The 24,679-nt window shown below is 32.5% G+C and overlaps 4 protein-coding genes across 19 annotated transcripts; 2 read left to right on the top strand and 2 right to left on the bottom strand.

Moving 5' to 3' along the window:
- The first annotated feature begins 9 nt into the window (after positions 1-9).
- Positions 10-3,979, top strand: Uba4 (Ubiquitin-like activating enzyme 4). 8 transcript variants are annotated; one of them, XM_078193332.1, is made up of 7 exons: positions 1,004-1,091; positions 1,257-1,527; positions 1,602-1,815; positions 2,487-2,785; positions 2,860-3,327; positions 3,395-3,572; positions 3,860-3,979. In XM_078193332.1, exons 2-6 carry the CDS (start codon positions 1,350-1,352, stop codon positions 3,544-3,546), a joined length of 1,311 nt encoding a protein of 436 aa, XP_078049458.1. In that variant the 5' UTR covers positions 1,004-1,091; positions 1,257-1,349; the 3' UTR covers positions 3,547-3,572; positions 3,860-3,979. The 8 variants fall into 8 exon arrangements, with proteins under 8 accessions (XP_078049452.1, XP_078049454.1, XP_078049456.1 ...); XM_078193333.1 differs by lacking the exon at positions 3,860-3,979 and having other exon boundaries at positions 2,860-3,011; positions 3,111-3,327; positions 3,395-3,729; XM_078193326.1 differs by lacking the exons at positions 1,004-1,091; positions 3,860-3,979 and adding an exon at positions 10-143 and having other exon boundaries at positions 3,395-3,729.
- Galt (Galactose-1-phosphate uridylyltransferase) lies at positions 3,574-6,220 on the bottom strand. 5 transcript variants are annotated; one of them, XM_078193336.1, is made up of 8 exons: positions 5,936-6,220; positions 5,774-5,856; positions 5,128-5,193; positions 4,875-5,044; positions 4,594-4,799; positions 4,297-4,525; positions 4,017-4,233; positions 3,574-3,946 (listed from the first exon to the last, which is right to left on the bottom strand). In XM_078193336.1, exons 2-8 carry the CDS (start codon positions 5,787-5,789, stop codon positions 3,699-3,701), a joined length of 1,152 nt encoding a protein of 383 aa, XP_078049462.1. In that variant the 5' UTR covers positions 5,790-5,856; positions 5,936-6,220; the 3' UTR covers positions 3,574-3,698. The 5 variants fall into 5 exon arrangements, with proteins under 5 accessions (XP_078049462.1, XP_078049460.1, XP_078049463.1 ...); XM_078193334.1 differs by having other exon boundaries at positions 5,774-5,844; XM_078193337.1 differs by lacking the exon at positions 5,128-5,193 and having other exon boundaries at positions 5,774-5,844; positions 5,936-6,219.
- A 3,282-nt stretch (positions 6,221-9,502) lies between these two features.
- On the top strand, positions 9,503-13,498 carry LOC144475956 (short coiled-coil protein B). The gene is made up of 4 exons (XM_078192416.1): positions 9,503-9,867; positions 10,211-10,309; positions 10,378-10,464; positions 10,756-13,498. The coding sequence occupies exons 1-4, from the start codon at positions 9,795-9,797 to the stop codon at positions 10,896-10,898; spliced, it is 402 nt and encodes a 133-aa protein (XP_078048542.1). The 5' UTR covers positions 9,503-9,794; the 3' UTR covers positions 10,899-13,498.
- Positions 12,500-24,679, bottom strand: LOC144475954 (fibroblast growth factor 1). 5 transcript variants are annotated; one of them, XM_078192414.1, is made up of 5 exons: positions 24,661-24,679; positions 20,853-21,097; positions 15,348-15,535; positions 15,167-15,270; positions 12,500-14,529 (listed from the first exon to the last, which is right to left on the bottom strand). In XM_078192414.1, exons 2-5 carry the CDS (start codon positions 21,065-21,067, stop codon positions 14,341-14,343), a joined length of 696 nt encoding a protein of 231 aa, XP_078048540.1. In that variant the 5' UTR covers positions 21,068-21,097; positions 24,661-24,679; the 3' UTR covers positions 12,500-14,340. The 5 variants fall into 5 exon arrangements, with proteins under 5 accessions (XP_078048540.1, XP_078048538.1, XP_078048537.1 ...); XM_078192412.1 differs by lacking the exon at positions 24,661-24,679 and adding an exon at positions 24,181-24,480; XM_078192411.1 differs by lacking the exon at positions 24,661-24,679 and adding an exon at positions 24,185-24,480.

Genomic DNA, 24,679 nt, shown 5'->3' with positions numbered 1-24,679 from the left:
AGTATACATCATGATTTGCAGAAGACTAGTCACCCGTCGATCATTTTAGCTTTCTCTATGTTTTTTAACCATTCGTCAAATATCAAATATCACGCGATAGCACAATGAGTTCAAAGTGGATGGAATTACACACATACATATATGTACGTACATCCACTGATCTTGGCTAGTGACGGCAGTTCCGTATCAGTTTCATATGTAACTTTATCATACGCGTTTTAATATATGTATAGTTAATGCAACAAATATTCATACACTACTTAATTTCAACAAAAGATATTACAACTTTGGAGAATACTAATAACACATTTTCTATCTCTGATCTTAGATAGCTATGACATCAGTTCCGCATTTTATATTCAGTTGTAATTCTTTCATACATTATATCTGTTTGTAATACATGGAAGTTGCAAAAAGTATTCGTATTTCATGTATGTACTTACATACTACTTGCTAATCATTAAAAAAGTCGTAAAACTTCGTTTGTTAATAAAATTTACAAAAACAAATATCTAGAAACTGGCAAAAATATATGTATGACTAATATTTGTACAGTTATACGTATGTATTTACTTTGTTACATATAATTAACTAAAATGACAATGAATATGAACAATAGCAACTCTAATTATTAGTAAAGTCATTTAAAATGTGTTGAATATGTACATATAGTAATTGTTTTGTAAGTAAAAGAACAAAGTTGAAGAAAAATCTGGAATACATATAACCTTTATTATATGTATAAGTTTTAAGAAATATTATTTTTTTCATAAATCGATTGAACTGAAATTTTTGTAATATGATACTTTATTCTAACCCGTATAATTTTCTATAGTAAATGAAGTATTCTAAAATCCAAATTCTACTAGCTTTACTATTTTTTCAATTTTATATTGTAAAAAAAAAGTTGAATGTGAGAATACTTTGTTGTACACTGTTGCACATATATACTAAGCCGATTGTATAAACTTATCAATGACGATGTAATTGACAATATAATACACGCACTGCCAGGAGAGAATACGATTAGTGTGAGTGTGATCCACGCTTCGTACGTGAAATCACTTGACTACTGAGATCATTTTAATCCAGTGAGAATTATGAAACAATTTTACTTGCTTTGCTTATTGGGACATTAATCTAGCGTGTTTATCCGAACACGCTTCTTACAGTAGTTAATCACATGATTGCGATATTTTAACGATTCTGCTTTTTCTTCCAAATAAGTATAAGTTATAACCTAATTGAATTTTCAGTGTTCCTTTAACAGAAGATTTCGGAGACAATACAACTATTAAATGTTTGGAGGAGGGATTAATAATTAATAGTAAAAGATCTACTTAACAAAGATGAACGAAAAGAAATTAATCGATGAAATTATGGAACTGCGGAAAATATTGCATGCAAAAGAAGCTCAACTGGCTACCTTGAGGCGCGAAAAACAAGTTTTACAGGACTATGGCTTAAATAATGACGAGATATCAAGATATAGCCGACAAATATTTTTGCCAGAAATTGGCATTGAAGGTGTATTAAATTAGAAAAGGTTCTAGCGCAATCATTTTCGAAAATGGAATACTCATTTTATTATGTAATTACAGGACAATTAAAATTGAAAAATAGTTCAGTATTGATTGTTGGAGCAGGTGGTCTTGGATGTCCTGCTGCTTTATATTTGGCAGCAGCTGGTATAGGACATATTGGTATTATCGACTATGATGATGTTGAAATTAACAATCTTCATAGACAGCTATTATATACAGAAATGAGCATAGGGACACCTAAAGTAGATGCTGCCATGGAACATCTTAATCGGTACTTATAAATTGGCAGAATTCTATGTAAAATTCTATGTTAATTGCATTATTTTTTAAAATTGAACTTTTACGTGATTACATATTTGACAGTACTACATTGATTTACATTATTATTATAAATAGAGAAATCTAAAAGAGCACATTTTAGTGCTAATATCTTTTCGTGTTAGTAGAATTTTAAATAAAGTCACCTGCTTTTTGATACAATGACTGTTGTAGCTCAATATTCCTTATAAAAATATTTGAATCTGTGTATATAGCAAAGTGATTGGGAGTTATATAAATATTATTGAGAAAATATTATTCTTTTAGAAATATTAGCTTTATTTTTTTATAGTACTGTAACACAAACGATTGCATCTGTTAACATTGTAAAATGTATACAATTAAGAAATATCCAACCACTATATCTTGATACAGACATTTAATTTCTATTAGATAATAACAATAATTATTTCAATTCCAATTTTCGTTTTTGCTATAGAAAATAACAACATGAAGTGACAATATCGAATGAAACATCCTGCATATTTTTGACTGTACTGTGTTTGAACTCTTTACAGAAATTACTATGGTATTTTATTCTATGGCATTTCTTTTTCATTTTGAACTTATAAAAAGTTTATTGTATTACCAATATACACTTTAATTGTATCATATTTCTTGCAGTATGAACAGTAACATTAAAATTACTCCATACAAGATGCAATTAGATAGTAACAATGCAATGGAAATAATAGAAGACTATGATGTTGTGCTAGATGCAACAGATAATGTTGCTACACGTTATTTACTTAATGATGCTTGTGTCCTAAGTAAAAAGCCTTTAGTTTCTGGATCAGCGTTAAGATTTGAAGGACACTTAACAGTTTTTAATTACAATGGTCCTTGCTACAGATGCATATTCCCTAAGCCACCTCCTCCCGAAACTGTAACAAATTGTGGAGATGGTGGAGTCTTTGGCCCAGGTATACGTTTTACTACTGTTTATTAATTTGAGAATGTTTGCTTATTATTGCCTATTGTATGTATTTTGTTGCAGCTGTTGGCACCATTGGTGTTCTTCAAGCATTAGAGGCACTAAAGATTGTACTTAAGATGCCTTGCGTTTTATCTGGTCAACTATTGTTATTTGATGGTCTAGAAATGAAGTTTCGTAATATTAATCTGCGGTTGAAAGATGAAAATTGTTCTGTATGTGGAAAATGTCCAACAGTTCAGATATTAATCGATTACGAACAGTTTTGTAGTGCGAAAGCAAATGACAAGGATCAAAACTTGAATATATTGCAGAGGGATGAAAGAATTAGTGTGGAAGAGTATAATACAACATTAGAATTGGGAACGAAGTCTCATATGTTAATCGATGTGCGTTCACCTGAAGAATTTGAAATTTGTCACTTGAAAAATTCTATAAATATACCACTGCACAAAATTAAAAGTGATGAAACTATATCGTCAATAAAATATATGGTAGAAGAAATAAAAGATGAAAATGATAAATTTGGATGTGAGTACTTTAACATGCATTTGAAAATTTTGAATGTGATACAATTCTTATTTTAAAATTGTTTCAGTATACGTTATGTGCAGAAGAGGCAATGATTCACAAAAAGTAGTGAAGCATCTGCAGAAAGTATTGGGTGAAACTGATTTTGAGATAAAAGACATTATTGGAGGAATTCATGCTTGGAGCAAAAAAATTGACCATACATTCCCAGTGTATTGATTGCTTGAAATTCAAAATATGCTTAAGTGTGTTTATTATGCTCTTTATTCATAACGATCATATATGCATAATTTATCAATATGTAGTTTTGTAAATAATGTATATATAAGGGACATAAATATCTACAAAAATTGATCATATGTAAAATAAATTCAATTGGAATATTTTTCTATCTCACAACTACTTAAACTTGTTTCCGGATATTTATAATGAACATCGGATAAACTCCTTAATTTCTCCGCCGCTTGCTCTGGTGTTAAGTCTCTCTGTGCCTGTGCGAGAAGTTCATAACCGACCATGTGTTTTTTTATAGTGGCGGAGCGTAGCAAAGGAGGTAAGTAGATGCCATGGAAAGTCCAATAAGGATAATCTTGTTTCCCGTATGGACCAGTTGGTGCACCTTTACACAAAACAGATTTATGATTTTTTTTATTTATAACTAAATATATCTAATAAATATTTCATTGTACCATGCCAGCCCATAGAGTAAGGAAAAGAACAATTGAATAAATTATCATATTTTGTACATAATCTTTTCATAACAACTGCCAGTGTTTCTTGCTGACTCTCCGTTAAATCCTGCATTCTGGAAACCTGCTTTTTGGGCAATACCATAGTCTCATATGGCCATATAGCCCAAAATGGTACTAAAACTACCCAATCTCGGTTTTCCAATACAATTCTCTCCTAAAACGTGAGATAAATTCGTGTCTATTCTATTACATAATACATGTATCTAATCTTTCTCACTTTTTTTAAAAGCTCCTTCTGTACGTAATCAATAAGAAGTGGTTTCTTATTGCGATTATAATAATCAGTGAGATATTTATCTTTTATCTTAGCTTCATTTGGTAAAAAAGAGCTCGCCCAAATTTGACAATGAGGATGTGCATTGCTGCATCCCATTAAAGCACCACGATTCTCGAATATTTGTACCCAAGTCCATTTCTCACCCAGTTCGAGCATCTCAAAAATCCATCTGACATAGAATAATACTTGTTGACCAAGAATTGAGATTGCAGAGAAATACATTTGCTACGAACGTACCGTTTGACAACTTCCTTAATTTCGCGAACTTGCATAAGGGCTACTGTTACATTAGATTTTGGATGGAAGCACATTACTTTACATGTGCCCCTGGCAGAGTCCATTTGGAATAATTCGTCTTCTGACTGTGTTGGGCTAGGAACTGATTCCAGTAGTGCAGGAAAATCATTGACAAATGAATACGTGTTTTCATAGATTGGAGTTACCTGGATAAAACAGAGATGAATATTAAATATGTGAAAAGAAAACTACAAAATTCGGTAGGTGTACAAAAATATCACCTGTCCACTGGCTCTGATATTGCCTGGACAAAGAGGATTATTAGGGTCATAATCTGGGAGGTCTTCCTCTGTATCTAACTCGATTTGTCCTCCCCATGGTCTTTGCATACGGTGTGGCGATACGAGTACCCATTCTCCTTTCAGAGGGTTGTATCGAATATGTTGATGTTCTATAAAATATTGATCTAATAGTTGAAACATAGAATGGTAATTTGGAAAGACTTCTGCACAAAAAACATAGAAGAATTCTAACCAGTGGGATTGAATTCTTCCCTTAATGGATTTGTGCCATTTTTTGAACCAGCTTTTGTTTTATCACCTGTAAAATAATATTATAGATTAATTATATCTATTATAATAATTAATACAAAATTATAATTCTTTAATTTAAATTTATAGTATTTATATATTATTAATTAATTATGTAAAAATATATGATCACGAAACATTTAATAAATTTGAAGTGTAGTAATGCGAAGAAAAAAGATTTTTTGTTTAAGAAAGATTTATGAAAATATTTACTTAGAAATAACAAAATAGTAAAAATCGTAATGTAAACTTTGACGATAGTCACGTGGATATCGCACTAATTTCAGCTATGTAATATTTACACAAGGTCTGGTTGAATTTCGCTTGAATTTCAATCATAGATGATTATAATAATTTTTGCAATTATTGTTGTATCATAACAGCGAATTTACAGTACTGAAAATAAAAAAGACGCGATATGTCATACGACCGATGTGTACGTTCGTCGCGGTTTTACTTATTCAAAAAACATTCGATCAATAGCAGTACGCGTTAGACGAACAACAATTTAATTATCTGTATTCGGTAAGAACGTATATTCTGCAAAACGTTTCCTTGTTATTAAGATAATAGCCATTTAAATATTTTACCTGTTGATGTAAACATTTGTACGAAACGGCGGAAACAGCGCAATAGTGTTCTCGTAAGGTTGAATTGTTCACTGGAAAATTTTCTAATATCAGTAGCAATTTATAAACTTCTACCGATCGTAAGAAACTTAGGTAGGGTGAATGACGATAACGCTTACTTACATAGCTTATGAAATACAGTATTACTTGAATATGTATTGTGTATTTAAAATCGATTCAATCAAAATAGATCTTGATCAGAATGATAAGGTATAATCTACGTAAAAGATTTATGTAAATTGTACAAATAATCGTCTTTTTAATTTTTAGGAAAGTTAAAGACGATGTTACTTTATATGTACTTTTTTACTTAATGTTACTGAGACATCTTCTTATGGTTAATTGAACCGTCTATGATGTGTATTCAAAGTCAAAGTTACACACACCGGTGATCAAAATGTGTTGTATGTATATGTATGTATCTGCCCCACTTTACTGCACTGGGAACCACCAATCAAAATCACCATTCATTTTTCCATGCATGCATGCGTGGAATATCCATACATACAACCATGATACACACATGTATGATATTCAATATGTTTGTACGTTCATATGTTTTGATTGATGATATTTTTAAGATATGAATAAAAAGGAGAAATAATATAAAATATTCTTATATAAATTCTCGAGGGCGTAGGAGTGTTTAAGGTTTAAAGAAATATTGTACATCTAGATAATGCAAGACATCTTTATCTGAAATGTACAATAAATTGTGTACATAATTAAGAAAATAACAAGACCTGTGTTAGAAACCGAATGGTGGCGCCACACAAACATATGTATATACATACACAGAAATAGAAAAACTTAAATACTTGGCAATCAATAATTCAAAATTAATGTTTTTGTTTCAAAATGGTTTTAGAGATTTTACGATCAACTCCATATTATAGATATTCACAATTTCGTCTATGTAATTATATGTTTTTAAAAAATAGTTTCTTCACGGGCACAGAAACTGTAAGCACAGACCTAATTCTTTGTTGCGTCTACTCTGTAATTACCCTGTGGTGAAACAACTCAGTTACATAAACGGTTCCTATAACAAAAATATATATTTGGAAAATGGTATAAAATATTGCAATTTAAAAGTTAAGGAAATATTTCGAGGGCGTAAAAACATTTTGTATGCATATCATGTAAAGAAATTTGTTTGTTATTACATATTATTAATGACAATCAATGTCAGGTGGAGTTTTGGCATGTTCGAAGATAAATCGATTACTAACATTTATTAAAAATTTCAGTATAGCGTATTTTGCTACAATGTCAAACTACGCTATGTATTGTGAAATTTTACGAATAAATAATACTTCTTATTGTTCACTCGGTAATTTATAATCAAATGTGTAGAATCATTTATTTTTATAATGTATAGATATTTATAATAGATCTGTATTTGGATATTACAATACAATAACGTATGCATGTAGAATATTGTATGAAATTGTTTAACGTCTCAATTTGGTTATTTTACTTTAACCCTATGATAAAACATAGTTAAAAGAATTGTTCTTTAATTGCCCAAAATCTTTCACTAATTTTAATTGCTTTAATTCACTAGTTTTAATTGCTCATCTATATTTTTCAAGAAATATTCAAAAAACCTTTTGAGACGCCTGGTGATTTTTGTAAAGGTTAGTAACTTTTAAAAATACGAAATTTTTGAAATAATGTACAAAACGAGCAGTATGACCTACTAAAAAATTGCTTTTTTCATCTAACAAATTTTGCAACCTTTCACGGTCAACAATTTTATGACTAAACAACGAATTTTGAAAAAACAGTTAAGTAACTAGGAGTACGCGACATTCATGGCTGCCAAATATCAAAAAATTGCTCTTACTCAAAATGCAATGGCTTTGTTGCGTAGCTTTGGGTGGGATTTGGGGAGTTTTGGCTGGTTCAGATGCCCGTGGAACACAAAAGTGTTCTGCTTGTGAAGGACTTGTAAAAATTAACTAGTTACACAAAATCGTCTTTAAAACTTTTATTTCCTGGATAACGAGGATATCTCCAAGTCTTCAGAATAAAAGTCTGTCCGTATTTTCCCGAGGAATCGAGTTTTGTTCCTGCGTTCCTTCTGGTTTTTCCACCCTTGTCCAATAGGAAAATTGGAGTTCTCCAGCTGGATGCGGATTCGTCAGATGGCCCGTCTTCCGGTTGCAGCTCGAAGGTGGTTGGTGGTTCGACGGTGCGCATGCGGATGGGAGTGCGCGGCAGTCGAGCGCGTAGTGTTAAAAAGCCCGCCAAAACGAACGGTGTGGAGGTGTGCCGCGCGCGAAGATTTCGGCTCGAAGGCTGAGAGAGAGAGAGAGAGAGAGAGAGAGAGAGAGAGAGAGAGAGAGGGAGGAGAGAGAGAGAGAGAGGGAGAGGAGAGAGAGAGAGAGTTCCGAGAAGTCCTTTGTCTAATGATTTACGACATCATGTACTGAGAGATCCGGGTTTGTTATTGTGACTCATTTAGTTCATGTGAAATTGGAGAGGATCTTACGAGAGGCTACGTGACTTTCTCTACATCCCTCGATTAGTCTCGCTAAATAAAGAAAAGGCTCAACGAAGATTTTCGGGGGAACTCTCTCATTATCTCCTTACATATTCTCAATTATTCCTCTCGGGCGATACTGTATCTCTATATAAATATACGATCTAAATTTTTATTTATATTCGAATTTCCCTCCTATCGCCATTAACCCTTTCGCTACGGCGAATCAGTCCGCCGTTGCGTCACTCCTGAACGGGTCCTCCCGCCGAAAGTGTGCACATTGCTATCCAAATCAATTCTCAATTTATCAAAGTTGCACGTCAGTTGCAATTCTCTCGATGCCATTTTGTGAAGGGCACAACCTAAACACTTTATTGAAATATAATAATTTATAATACTTATAAGAAATGAGAGGATATTTTTAGATAGCAGGTGGACGTACCAATACAAAACTTCACTGAAATTCTTTATATATCCTAAACTTAGTACTTTCGATTTTCTATCCCTTTATGGCATGTAACACAGTAGTAATAGAAAAATGCAAGTATAACGAATATAATTTGAGTGGTGTGTCGTTTATTTGTTTTATCAAAAGATTCACGCATCAGTCGCAAGAGGCTATGCTATCAAAAAATTAGACCGTGATTTTACCGGTATGTCGGATATATACGTCGTTCGGCTCTGCGAATTTGCATGTGGATAACGGATATATCCGTCGTTCGGAGTGAAAGGGTTAATTGAAAGCGTATAATTTAGTAACGCGGTCGTAATATAAACTAGTGGCTATGTTCGCGTCGCTCATGAAACGTGATAACGTAACAAGACAAAAAAATAACATTTTCATGCAATGTCTACATGGATCCTAAGTCTATGCTGATTGTTTGTTTCAGCGTTATCGGCATTTCAGATCATGTAATATAAAATTTACGAATATTAAATTAGACCAACAGCTTTACTGTTGAAAAGTCATCATTCATCTTGTTTAAAAATGGATGTAATCTATTTATATCGTGTTTGTAAGATTCATATTGAAACCTCCATTCTTTCTGTAATATTGTACATTGAAAAAGCCGAGTTAAGTATATGTATAAAAAATGTGTCTTAGTTTCTAGGTTTAATTTGTTCGATTAAATGATCAGGGGACTACATAGTATGTACATAGTTACTAGAATTAGTATGTAGGAGCAATTAGTGAGTCAACAAGCCTGCAGGTGTCAGTGGGGAGGCACATGACAAATGGTGTCAAACGACGTTGAATCACTTCTGCAATAAGTGTAGATTTTACAAAGTTATTCTGGTTAATCTGGAATCGGAATAATCAGAAATCGACTAGAAATCAATAAGAGTTCACGCCGCATATTTTGTTCATAAATGTGCTAGCTGTTTTGTATCAGTTTTCTGCAGAAATCGATAAGTTCGAGTCGACCCTCGAACCTTGCGCGCAGGTTTCTCTGTCGTCTATTATTTCTTTCTCCGAATATCTTTAGCGTTAAGATGTCTACATCCGTCACAGCCAAACTTCAAGATGACATGAATAGCATACCGCTGGCAGATGATGACCCACAAGGTGAACACATTGCATTCGCGTTTCTGACACAATTTACTTAATTCCATTAATGTCGCTTACTCAATTATAACCTGTTTTCTCTTATTTTAATTCCAGTAAAATATTATAATATTTGTCAAGTATGTCATCTAAGCACTTTCTAAAATTGATGTAAACGTAGATCATACGTGTTATTTAGAATTCAATTTAAAATTGTTCATGCAAATGATTATATACTACCTTCTTGATAAATGATTTTATTAGATTAGAGGTTCCCTGACTAGAGTGATTAGCTAGATTTATATGTTATTTAACTGTACTTCTACTAAGTAACTGAAATGTTTATGAATATTTTTATGTATAGTGATTATTCCTGAAGAAAAAATTTTGGATAACAGCTGCGATTGTCGCAGCATGGATTCCATTCCTTCAACGTTCACAAATGGTAGCTGTAGTCCTAACAGTAAGTTTTATTATAGTTGATTTTACTGTTAAAAGCTACAGTGATATTTATCAATGATTTTATTGTAGGTTTAGATCCTGATATTAGCCCCGATGAACAGGAGGAGAAGGCTAGACTAATTGCTCAAGTTCTTGAACTACAGAATACTTTAGATGGTAAGCAATCGTTTTGTTACTTACAATTAGCAATAGATATTTATTTACATGATCAGAGCTTTATCCTGATAAATCATCTGGGTTACTTTGTTAATCTACTCCATACCTTGTACAATAGTACTAGAAGCAATAATGGAAATAGTGCTAGAAGTTAAACAAAACAAAGATGAATTTTAAATTTGTCTAACTTTTTAGTCTGTCAAAGCAATATAAAATAATAGAACAATAGAATAAGTGCTTGAGCGGCTGATTGGGAAAGTTTTAATTTTCCTTACTGCTTCTTCTGTTTAGATTTGTCACAGAGAGTGGACAGTGTGAAAGAAGAAAACTTGAAACTGAGAAGCGAGAATCAAGTACTTAATCAGTATATCGAAAACTTAATGTCTGCATCTAGTGTTTTTCAGTCCACCAGCCCGAACACCAAGAAAAAGTGAATTTATGTCTTAAGCTAGAGAAAAATTCCGAAAAAACAGGGATCTTGAAATAATGTGATCGTCGGTCCTTCGTAAAAAATATGTATATGCTTTCATTTTATAACATCTTATTTAAAACAAGTTACAGGAGAAAGAACAAATTTATTGTAGATATAAGAGATTTTAAGATGCCGTATTATAGATGTGCTTATACAGGCAATTCGTGTTTTGTCAGTATGTACATACATTTTACGAAGACGATATATATGAGGGAGAATATGATTGTTTTCTCTTAAGACATTTTGGACCATGTCCATTTGAACATTCGTGGATCGAACTGTATATTTACTTTTCTTTTCAGTCACTTCATACGCTTTTTGCTTCAAAAGCATCGCGCTTGTAATTATTATATATTGCCAAAGAATTCCATTTTGCATTTATAATACTAAAATTTTATTTATTGATTTATGATACATATATAAGGAGTGAATAATCTCAATGATTATTCTCTAAGTTTATGCAAATTTTGTAAGCAGAAGGAATGGAATTAAGTCTTTCAATGCTATATGTTCATACATAGTTTTTATTTACAAAGTTTTTATTTTTCAGAAATTGTTTTGTATATAAAATTATACTTTTTTGAGTTGTTGCTTCGGGTGGTTTGTCTTATCTCGCCGACTGGGATCCTGTGGCCCTTCGCGTACAGAGAGGACATAACGTACGCCTTTGCTGCTTTTGAGGCCATGGCAGAGCTATAGTATTCAGCGAATTCACCATATCCTGAGCAAGGTTCCAAAACTACTTTGCGGCATACTAGTATGCGGCACCTAAATCTGCCTTCTTCGGTAAAGCAACACGTCCCAGCTTTTCCAGACTCTCCCAATTAGCTCGGCTCAATCTACTGGTCAACTTGTCAGTCATACCACCAGCTTTAATTACCTCGCTGATGGTTGAGTGTTCTCGGTTCATGTCAGTCTGTCTCCATTTAAGCCAGTCCCATCTGGGCGCCACAGTAACACATGGCTTGTCGAATCCCAGTAAGAACTTGTAAAATCCGCTTTGAACTCCGATGTCTGTGTCGTCGAACTCTGTAGCGGACATGGCAACAGTTATCATTGTGTCTAATTTCTCTCTCTAGAGGTTCTTAGTTGCCTTAATGGCATCAGCCAAGATACTCTCCGTGCGTCTTCAGCCCACCTAAGTTTCTTCCTCTTATGTTCACTTACAACATGTTGACTCGTTCATCCCACTTAGGGTCCCACTCCTCATGGAGGTTGCCCTCAGGTGCTCCTATCTGGATTTTAACACCCCCGGCTTATTGTCCGATCTAGTCCTGATCTCATATACTTTTGAGACTGCGCCAGGCATGAACCAGTTGCCTCTTTTCTTCACGCGCCAACCTCTACCTCTAACTCGCACAATCTGCTGCATAAGTAGGTAATGATACAGTTGTTCATCACACACACTATCCACTATCTCAGAGCTTCAGCTAGTAGATACCACTCCGGACTAGCCAGAGAAGTGGTGCCCAACTTGATGCCCTTAACCTTAGCGAACTTCGAAGTCAGCGCGTGCACTAACTGTTCCAAACCGTGCCAAATTCCGTTCATTTTGAAACAAGCTTTGCCTCCTTTGTTGATCATCTCTACTAAGTTCAAAACTGCCGAAACGAAGTTGACACCCTGCCTATTCTTCTTATACCAGAAATTCCTATTAGTTATTCCATCGGCGCTATATTCTTCGGCGTCCACTGTCAGCAAATCAGCACCGCCCAGTCTTGCGCATATCCCCTTTAACCTTGCGCTGCACCTAGGATTTTGAGTTGTTATTATTGTTAGTTTATGGCTGTCTATGCAGGGGTTAGAATTTTTGATAGATCGTTTTATAGAAAACCATTAAGAGAAGGATTTATTTGGCTAATTTAAAGATTCATTAATATGTTATTAATGTTTCTGTTAAATAGATTTTATGAGCTCAGTTAACATTAAGTGCATGTAGTCGTTTTAATTATTAATCATTAGTTAATTAGCATCGAAAGAATTAATTCCGAAGCTGGAACGATATCTATGATTTATAAACGAATATTATTTTATTAGCATTTTGTCTCAGATAAATTTTATTTATATTTTAAATTGTGTTCGTTGAAGTTAATTGCTGGCAGCATATTTGATATTTACGGAATAAGATGCGAGGGTAATAAGTGTCTATAGTTATCGTATTTAATCGAACACCAGCGTTTTTTAATTGAGGCTTTCGCTTAAGAGTTTCGATATACCTGTATACAATGTATGTAGGTGTACAAAAGAGATAAATAGTAATTATATATAAATATATTATATTACATATAATTATAATATATATTAAAGTACAGATCGGCGTTCGTAAAATTGCTGCGGGCGAAGTGTAAAATTCAAATCAGATCGAGACACTTTGTTTGCAGCATAATCGATCAACGACTAATATTAATAAAAAAGAAAATAAATTGAAGAATATACTGCAATTTGAAACTGCAACTTACGATGAAGGTTCAGTTGAAGGGCACAAGCAGAATGCACAATCCCAAACTATTCCGTTGTTGAGTAACAGTGTTATAATAAACATTATATTCTATTGGAAGGTAACGAAGTTGTTTATTTGTCTTAAAAAGTACCATAAAAACCCGTATCTGAATTACTATTTTCCTGATTCGAATTTCACATCCTCTATCACTAACAGACGATTTATATTTTACATGATTCCGAGAATTATACTGTTCAATACATATTTGGACTTTATAGGCAATGAATTTATTTGTTGTTCATATATAGTTTTAAAAAAATCAATTGAAGAATTAATTTTTCTAAGTCTGACGTTATTTTATGCTTGATACGTCATGCATTTGATGTAATGTAATGTTACTTTATCACCTTAGACATTAGTTGCTGCTGTTAAAGTACAACAAATTCTCAGTGTTCAAAGATGAGTTCTTTTTAAAACTTTGACCGCCATGTCACTTACATACGTGTGACGTAATTCTTTGCTTTGATTTCAAAATTAATTTGTATGCAAATCTATTATATATAATAGATAATAATTAATATCATTAATATTATTATATTAAAAATGATTTTCGTAGATACTTATGAATGGACTGTAGATTTTATGTATTTATTGAAAAAATTAGTAATTGCAATTAACAGATGTTAAATAGTTCCAGTAAACAGATTCAGAGAATTTAACGATATAGAGAAATTATGTATTACTTAACTCTTGTGTACTATTATCGATGAAAAACATTTTTATCTTGCAAAAAGCTAAATATTTATTGAACAGTATTATTCTATACAACAATTGGTCCACAATAAGAGCTAGTTATTCACTATCAAAGATTTTCGTTTTTCTGAATCGTGCAATTTTGATGACTTGTAACCTAATAAAATGATTACTTTACAATGCCAGACATAAAAGGTATGTCTTATAGGAATTAATCTTGACGTACAGCTAAAAATTGTATCGCCTTCTGGCCCCAACGTGTTTTTTGACCCGGCTTTGACCTTCCATTTTTCTTGATACCTATCCACCATCCATGGTTCGCATATTTTCGCGAACGAAAAGCGTCGTATGAACCGACGTTCCACTGTTCCCATTCCGTGTTGTCCTTGTTCACATTTCGCTGTAAAAAGTATAATAACAAATAAACATTGTTGCATTCATTAGTCATCAACATCAGGTTATATGCAAAGAAAAGTAAATGAAAAGTATAGAATAAAATTCGTTTTATTTGTAGTTTTGTTTTTTGGAACATCAAATTGCAGAGTTAATGAAAATACGATCATGGGGAGAGGCAGGAAGTAGAAATGGCAAGTCTTAATTAGACATTACTTCTTCAATACACCGCATGTTTGACGGTCTTTTACATTCTTCATGACGTCTTTTTGGGACATTAATATTTATATCATAAAATATAGTTACAATACAAAATATAGAAATACGAAATCAATGTTTACAATTCATGCTAGATCTGAATTTTCTTTTAAGTTCATTGATACTCATATTTTTCTTATATTAATATTTAAAACTTGAAAAATTAGTCGTTATTCCAGCTTAACTGTACGAAAAAAATGTTAAATTAAAATTTACAGTCTGCAACATTTTTTTTCTTTGCTCTGTAATATATTTGGGAGTAAAAATCGATCACTATTGATTAAAAAATATTGAATTGACATTGAATAATAGTGTCACTATTGATTATGTTTCTTTTATGCTTTTAGTGTTGCTACAATTCTTCTAATTAAAATTTATGGTCTTACCTCTCCGTACAGACGACCCTTCTTGTTAAAAGCCACATAAAGACCAGTTTCGATGCTCTGCATTCGAATTATACCGAATGACACCGGTATAATGTGAAACAAGGCTAAAAGTGAATAAATCAAATATAGTTCTTGGTATATTATTTTACGTTGTTACGAATATATTAATGATAAAAATTACCATGTGGTTCATTGGTACCACTCAAACCTTGAACGCGGCCCGAATTTAAAACTGCAAGATGGTAACCCGACCGACAAAATAATTTGATCACCAGGCAATTATAAACTGGATTTTCCGCAAGTTTCCTCGGATCCCATATTATACAAGGTGCAGGTTTCACAGATGCAGTCGTGACAAAGTGCGGAGTACTGTAAGAATGAAAATGAGACAGTTATCCGTATACAAATACACATAACCAAAAATTTGTTCAATTTAACTTTGTTGGAACTTGTTCTATCTTTCGTTGTACTTATGAATTGTGATTACATAGAATAAAACTGGGTTAACACCCTCTGTTGTCGCTTTAGTGCGAATGTGTGTCATACAGTGCATTATCTGCTTTTCTCGTAACAGTCTCATGGTAAGAGCCTAAGTAGGAATAAAGCAATTTTGTTTTAATCCTAATTCATTATTTCGCAGATCGTATTTATCTCTTTTCAGAACAAATTCTTTATTTTACAGACCATATTTACTTTCTTTCAAAATGAATATACCTTCTACATATTACATTAATTTTATGAGGTCTTGAGAGCGAAATAATATTACTCAAAATATTTTTTGTAAATTGCTTCGAGGGTTACTGTAGAAAATGACAGGAGACAATCGGACGAAGTCTAGTTAGTTTTGAAATAAGCCTTCATAAGTTCAAAAAAAGCTCACTTTGCCTTTTTAACCACAACCAACGTTGATCCAATTAAAAGTCTTTCAAAAATTAAAGTTTATGAAAAAAATATTTTTTCCGTAGACTTTATTAATCATTCTGTTGCAACTACTACATGCACAGATACAGTTATGTTCATTATTAAGTTAGTTTTAGCACTAAATGCAAGTAATAAAATTAAGAATTTTAAACATGCGATTTTAATTCGATTACAATGGTATATGAAAACAACTTAGAAGAACTTGATTCGCGAAAGGAACCATTTTATGTATACATGGGTGAATTTGATTTATAAAAAACTGGATTTGATTCTGACCAAAGTAAATTGGCTTCGTAAAAAGAGGATTTGTTTATTAAAAATGTTAATAGAATTTTCAAAGGAATGAATTTAATGTTCAGAACTTGTATTAAAAGCATATTTCCGTCGGTAACGTTTAGGTACTGTGTAAGACGTTCAATTAGCAGGGAAGTTTATTTTAACGTTAGCCGAAGTTCTGTAATTACACTAATAAATGGCAGTTTCATTTCACTTATCACTGATATTTCTAAGGAAGATATTATAATATATTTCCTATAACATGTGATTATACTTGAAGCTTTTGAAGGCACGTAGTTATTAGCAGGATTACGGTAGGATAGTTTTGCACTTTCGTTCAATGTTTGATGGTGACAATTAGTACATGATTGATCAACTGAATGTAACGAAGACAGGAGCACGGTGTAATGGGTAAACGTAATGCGAACAGACGCATGGAGATGGTGTGCTATTTATAACATATCATTGCGTTTGGAAAAATGGGCCGATCGACTTTTCAGGTCAGTGAGCTTCGTGAATGAAGCGTGCCCGTTGCAGTGTGGATGTTTTCCAACCCTGTTAATTTTAAACGGACGCTCGAGGGGGAAGAATGGCAATGCCGATATAGACTCCGGCCAAGAAACGGAACGTCAACTGATAATAATCAAGCTAATGGTACAGATAACAAGGCTCGAATACATTAATATTTCTCGCGTGTTTGTCACTGTCTCGAAGTACTGCGCATCTCGAATAAAAAAGACATTAGCCCATGTAACCCACTTTACAAGATTAAAAGTATTTTCAATATTTCTGTACGTCTTAAATAAAACTAATCTCAAACTGTATACGTTAAAAAAATGAAAATTATTTTGTTGAAATTTACATAGTTATGAGTAGCTTGATTTTAACACCTTTGGTGTTATAACCAAATATGATTAGTAGCTTGATTTTAACACCTTTGGTGTTATAACCAAATATGACTAGTAGCTTGATTTTAACTCGTTTGAATCTGACTAAACTGAAAAGTAGGTAAAATTTATACGTATTACGTTTGTATTGCATGAATGTCGTTCAGATTATATTATATTAGTCGTATTTATGATAATACATACTATTTACATTATAAATCGTGTAAAAATCGAGGTAGATCAAAATTTTCATAAATTAACCATGAATTAACTCTTTCATATTTATGTTTATTCTCTATGTGGTACAAGTGATAGCGATTTTAACTTATGGTATTTGTGAAACAGTTTATTTTTTTAGATCTTTACATGATTTATTATCGAAATATTAATATAAAGTCATAAAAATGATATAAAAAGTTGATATTTCTTCTAGTATCCTTTTTCATTTTATATATATATATTATTGTTATTATTATTAGATTTTTTAATGAATGAAATAGAAAATTTTCTGGAATTATTCAGCTCAGAACTTGAAAAGTCATGCTTGAAGCTTTGCAAATAGCAGTCACAGGTTTATTTATTGTACTAAAAAAACTCGTCTTTGAACCGTATATTTCTTGAACATTTTAATGCTAACTTGTCAGCTCGACTAAGACGTTTAGATATAATGAAACGATTGTATGACCACTTTTTGTATAATGAAAACTTTTTGTATAAACTAAAATTACATAACTTTCATCCAGTTACTAATTATCTAACATACGAATGTCACTGTGATATCGTCATTTTAAATAGGCCAAGATGCTTGGAACGCTAATGAAGCATAATGGTCGAACGTTTAAAATGCAATATTTGTAGAATTACGTCTTGGCATTACGCAAAGGCACCTCCGTTAATTACACGTGGTACGATCTATTTGTTACAACTCGGGCATGGTCATAAACGTCGATCCTAATTTTGCGGTGCATGTCGTGCGTGCGCTCTAATGCAATTCGCGCGGAATTGCAGCTCTGTCGGTTGCCACGGTTCTCGAATGTCGGTAATGATATAACACGAACGGTAACCTATTACACCTACTGACCCTGCAACAATACAGCGCTGGAAGTTAAGCGAGTCAAGTGACCAATCTGTGCGAATCGTAGTGAGTATCGAAGGGTAACTACGCGTTCGCTGTCAATGTCGTGATCGAGGGGTACACTATATGGCCGCACTGACTCTTGCACTTTCAGCTGCAATGCTATCTATTCACATTCTCATAAAAGCAACTCTAAAATGGTCTACTACTGTAAGAATAGCAAGAAATTACAGTGCTCCCAATTTTTTTAATGATTCCACTACTTCGTATGTCAACCATACAATTTTATTACAAAAGCATAAAATTTGCTGGGTAATGATAGTCGCGGGAAAATGTTGAATTTGTATTATTATTAACGAATTTTATTAAACGAATAATGTCGGATTACATACTTGAAGAACTCTACGCTCTATCGTTTAATTAAGCATTTGAATAATATTTTTCTCCTTCTTTCATTTTTTAACGTCACAGAGTGGTCGAAAATCCCAAGATATGAACCACAGAAATTTGTTTTCTAGGATTTCTTTTTACTGTCTTTTTTTACTATAATGATCATATCTACACCTAGTTTTAATTGTAAACAAAAATTTATTGAAATTGGAAGAGTTTTGATTAGAAATAAATTATCTTTTTATATATAATTCTGCACATAGATTTAACAACAAAATTATACACAGAAATAACCAAATATGGAAACAAAGATTTTTTAATAGCATATATTGCAGTTATATTATGATGGATGAATATTTTATAATATTGCAACAAAAAATATTTCAGATGATGTTTCCATAGGAAATTAAGTTTTGCTAAATTTTGGAGATTTTCAATCATCAGACCACGCACCAACAGATCATTAGCAATAATTATTTTAATAGTTAGATTTCATCGCATATGTTTATAAATTTTATAAATGTCAGAAGTTTTAGTCAGAATTGTTTTGATATGTAAATTCTGTCGAATTTTCTGAAAATTTAATATCTACCACGTAGCCATTTAATTTTGTGTGTTTTAGAATTTTGTGATTGATTGTGAACGTTTCATTTTGTAGAAAGAATTTTTGTATTAGCATTGTATGTCCGATTAGCAGTCTATTAAGTAATTTTGTAGCAGTACAAAGTACGTATAAGATTAACTGATTGTTATCGTACTCCTTGTTGTTCTTCTTTTTTTCCGTGTAAGAACGAGATATATAAATTACTTGAATACATCAAGGATTCAAACATAATAGATTAAATCTGATCATACAATAATACGAGGCCACCAATAACCATAGCAGCTGATGCGATGATAAATCAGAAGGGGAAGAAAATCAAGTTGTTTTATTCTACGACTAGTTGTAATCGCTTCGGGTCGAAATAGCCGCGGAAGCTGATGTCAAATTTAAAATTGTTAAGTTAGCAACGCATGGGACGGAGAGTTAATCGATTCATATGATTAATGAACGTTCGTTGTACTACACGTTACAGGGAAATTACGTCCACGGACTTAGTGGCACATTGTGCTTGCGGAAACTTACTGTTAAATATGTATTGCCTTTTCATCAATGTCAGTAAGTTGTACATCATTGAGAATATTATTGCTGATAATAAAACTTTCTTTGGCTGTAATTATTATTACTATTCGTTAGAAAATCACTATAATTATTATTCACTGTATGATTGTGTAACGGAGTATTAAAAATATAATTTAAAAGGAAAATTCGAGAAAAAAAATGGGAAATTTTGTTTCCTTTTAATTAACGGTTTTACGCAACATCAACAATTAAATTATTAGCGACGATGAACGCTAGCTAATAATCCATTAAGTATTGCCTATCAATTTTGTTTCTCGAATTAATTCCAGTAGAGTAGATATTGAAGAATATTGCAGAATTGACTAGATAGATAATTAGAAATTGTACGTAACTATATATTCGAAATATTAGTAAAGTACTTGTTGATTAACTATAAATGTCTTGAATTTATAATAAAATTGCTATTGTGTCATTCTAGATTATCTTGAGGAAACTAAATATCTTTATAAATGAAACGATAGAATCATTAATTAATGGCTACAAAAGTGTTATTAAAAATTGTAATATCATGTCTTAAAATAATTTTAACATCGTCAAATTTACTTATATTTTTTTAAAAAACTGTTAAAAATGTAACTGTTGTAAGATTTACAAAATTCAATTATAGGTCGGAAAAATCATTATTATTTCGAATTAAAATGGTTCCGATTGTAAAGGGTTAAATACTTGGTCGATTGTGTAATTAGCGTAAAAGATGACGCAGGTACAGTTGAACTATAATCACATCAACAGTTCATTCAAGTTCTATCAGTGCAGATTATTTTGCTCCATCGAGGATTTGATGAGTAAGGTTAAACTTGCTTTAATTACTAATAGAATTTTAATTGATGAATCTACGATAGATTGGTCAAAGTACCAGTTGAAACTTCTTAAGCTGTATCCTAACGTGATCAATACTTAAACAAGAGTACAAAGATTGAACTTTGTCGATAGTTCGTAATTACTGGCAAATACCCATTCTCATCGAATTTCACTGTAGTCGTGCGCCGCCTCGTTTCTCGTTTCCCTCTGCGATCACCATTGATCTCCTTTTCGTTCTTCGCCCCTTTCTCCTCGCCGATCGATAGATCGGAATCGTAGCTATCGTCGCTGCAACTGTCATCGATGTCGCTGCATTCTTCGTCGCAAGTTGGCGCCTCTAAATTCTCGTGGATCCAGCGGAGGCTCATCCTCTTGTCTTAATTTCTTTCTCTCGATATCTAAAATTAAAGTGCTTCGATTGTTATCCAATATTTGTACTAACGGTGTTCGAGTCATATAAAATCGATTAAAAAAATGCTGCGTGTCTTTGGAAACTTCGCTATAATAAATGTTTTTAAGCTTATTTTACATATAAAAGGATATAATAGGCTATAATTAGTATGAAAATGCGAAAAAAAGTAAAAGTACTTAAATTAAAAGTTGGTAGAGTCAATTGTAACACCAATAAGGTGAAAACGGACACAGTTATATAAGCCTAATAAATGGTGTGGGTCGCACAGATACAGCGTAGAAAAATTAAATTGAAAGTCTCACTTTGTTCAAATTTTCAAAGTTTACAAACTGCGAGTAAAAATCAAGGATGAAATTTCAAGACACAAGAAAATGAGGCTGACGTATATTAACGATAATCTTAATCTATTAGTATAGAAATCGAGTTATGTTTCAGTAATTTAAACGAAATCTGAATTATGTTACCGTTGATAACAGTAGTAAAATTATAGTAAAATAATGCGATTCAATTTACGATCTATTTCATACCAAACATTAAATAACATTACTGTTAAGTTATTAATTTTCTTAATTACGTCAACAAACTGATGACAGTGAGACAGTATTTTAAAATTCTGGTAATGTTTTATTTTTGTTTATGTTCCATTTACTCGTTTCTTGTCATACAAGCATAAAACTCGAAGATTAATTATAACTAGCTTTTTACAACAGTAGTTTACGATATAATTTCTAGTACTCTAATAAAATCAAATGTTAAAGCATACAGTGTTATATTAAACTGACTTTTATCATACTGTCGTAAAAGCGCTTTCTTTTTGTCAGGTTACCAACCGAAGAAGCACTAGAGACTAACGGTGGTCTCGGTCTGTTAATGTCCAATTATATGATCGAGGAAACAATGACACAGCTACGAGCGCCAATTCACGTAACATTAATACGTGCAGAATTTAATTATAGGCTACCGTCTCGTAAATAACATCGGAGTTCTATTTACATATTCGATTTGATATTAATATAGATCAAAGGGAGTCTATACCATTCTTAATTTATTTTTAGAGCGCACACGGTCTGGACGATCAACTATCCGTCCCACAAATAAGCAATAGAATTTTCTAGGCGCTAGTTTAAATGAGTATTCGAAGAATTCATAGAATTTTGAATTATAAACAATACTTGATTTCTTCCAGAGCGCATACCATTGCCGATTTCTGCGCACTTATCCAGGTTTCCAATTTACTTTCCTATTTACGGTAGAAAGTCTGCTTTTGTTCTTTTCTAATAGCAATTAAACTCGCGTGCCCAACATTTTCATGCACAGTTTTTCTAGTTAAAAGCTAACAGAAACGTTTTACGTCCAAAACAGATCTTTTACGCAATACAGAACAGGAGGAAATTTCTCTAACATAAACTTTTTATTTCGAATACTTCTGTGTTTCAAAGTACGAAAGTAACGACGGAGAATTCTATGCAAGTACCATATAACCTTGAGTACGAAATGTGTATGGAATGAAACAAAAAGTTAAACATTCTTCGAATTGTTTTGAATCAATATTTACCTAAAATAATTATTCAAATAAATTATTTTTCGTCGAATATTTTATTCAAATAACAAGTATCCGTAACAAATTATCCATCTATTTATTTGAATAATTTTTAATTTCTTATGCGACTGAAATACTTGAATAGAAATCGTAAAATTATTTGAACAATTATACCAACAATTGTTGACCGTCTTTTTAAGCAACCACATATGAGTGTGTTGTACGTATCAATCTTGCATACGAAGAAAGATCATTCATTTTATGTATAAATAAATATTTATTTGAAAACCAAATAACTTCTTATTCGAATGAGTTTTTATTCAATTAAAATCTTATTCAAATAAAATTGTATTCGGAATTTTTATTCGATTGGATATTTGTTCGACAATGTCGTCCGGATATTTTACCTAACGCTGACACTAGACTCTAGATAATACAGAATACTATTTCGCTAGCATGTACTTTTTATTTTAAACTTCGCTCTGGCTCGAAAGGTATCATTTATTTCCATGAAAGTCAAGAGAGAAAATTAATTGTTGGGAGCAAAATAATCGCTGTTGATGCTAATTAACTAAGAGGAAAATTTTTCTGACATATGTTCTGTAACTTAAATTCTGGTCTTTCTCAAAATATAAAAGTTACGACGGAGAACACTCAAGAGGTACCGTTTAACGCTTCCCTGAGTGTCGAAAAAGAAAATTAACCGTTAATAGAAAGTTCATCGCTGTTAACGCTAGTAAATTAAGTATGAAATTTCAAAATACAGAACAATTAAAAATTAAACGTTCATAGGAAGATCCTCACCGTTAACTTTATTAATTTAAGACAAGAACTTCAATATGCATTTTGCATTTCAAATCCTGGTTGGTCTTAAAATACAGAAATTACGACACAGTACACTGAAGAGGTCCTATTTAACATACCCGAAAGTAAAAAAGAAAAGAAAATTAAGCGTTAATAAAGAAATCATCACTTTCAACCAATTAGCTATTTTTAACGAGCGTACTCGCAATGCGTAAAAAGTAGTTACAATTTGCTGTTTAAATTGCAATTATAGAGAAAGTTAACATATTCGTAAATTTTAAGGTGTTTTAAATGTTTGGAAGCCAAGTTGAAATGATACGTACGAAAAAAAATATAAATAATTCTTATTAAGAAATTGTATATATTTAATGTGAACAAAGTGTTATACTTCATTAGTATATATGTATATTACATCGCTGACTTTTCGCGATACATTTTAGATATGCATACACTTTTCAAAGAGGTCGCAACAATTAACTGGTTAACACTGGTAAATTGTAAGCAAAATTTCCCCGAAATGCACTTTTCAATTTACTCAATAAACTCTCTAAACTTTCAATTTACTTTCAATAAACTCAGCTCTCTGTCAAAATACAGATCCATCAACGAAGAACACTAAAGACGTAACATTTAATGTCCTTGTTATGAAAAAAGACAATTAATCGTCCAGTGGAAAATCACAGTTAATTCTAACAAATTGAACGCACGATCGTTAGTTTACGCACTCACTAAACTTAAAGGAGAACAGAGAATTCTTCAGGTAGCAGCGATGTCTGCGTCAGGTTTCGGGTTTTCCGACTGGCAGTGTCAGTCCGGTAACAATCCCGGGGAAAAACACGGTAGCCGAACGACAGTCCAGGTTTCGCAACAGTTCCTAGCACGTCTATTGAACAGGTCGAGTTCCGTTTCACGGGGTCCACGAGCACATTGTTCGCCGCTACGATTCACTACCGTCGATTGATGTGCAGACGCACCTCTACCCACCTAGGTGCTCCACGTTTATCACACGACTGAGCCGGCTCCACCGAGAGCTTCGTTGGATAATACTGGATATGACGCCGGTCTATTGGTAGACGACGGCGTAGTCAGCGGTGGTCAGCAATCCGGGGTAGACTAAATTAAAAATGGGACACGAGCGTCGGAACCCCGAAGAACAAGAAAGAAAGACCTTTTTGTCCGGGCCGCGTGAATTTTCTGTAACTCACCTATCAACGACAAGCGCCG

This window comes from Augochlora pura, chromosome 10, assembly GCF_028453695.1.
Source record: "Augochlora pura isolate Apur16 chromosome 10, APUR_v2.2.1, whole genome shotgun sequence".
In the NCBI taxonomy this organism is placed as follows: Eukaryota; Metazoa; Arthropoda; class Insecta; order Hymenoptera; family Halictidae; genus Augochlora; species Augochlora pura.
This window is presented reverse-complemented; position numbering and strand designations above follow the sequence as displayed.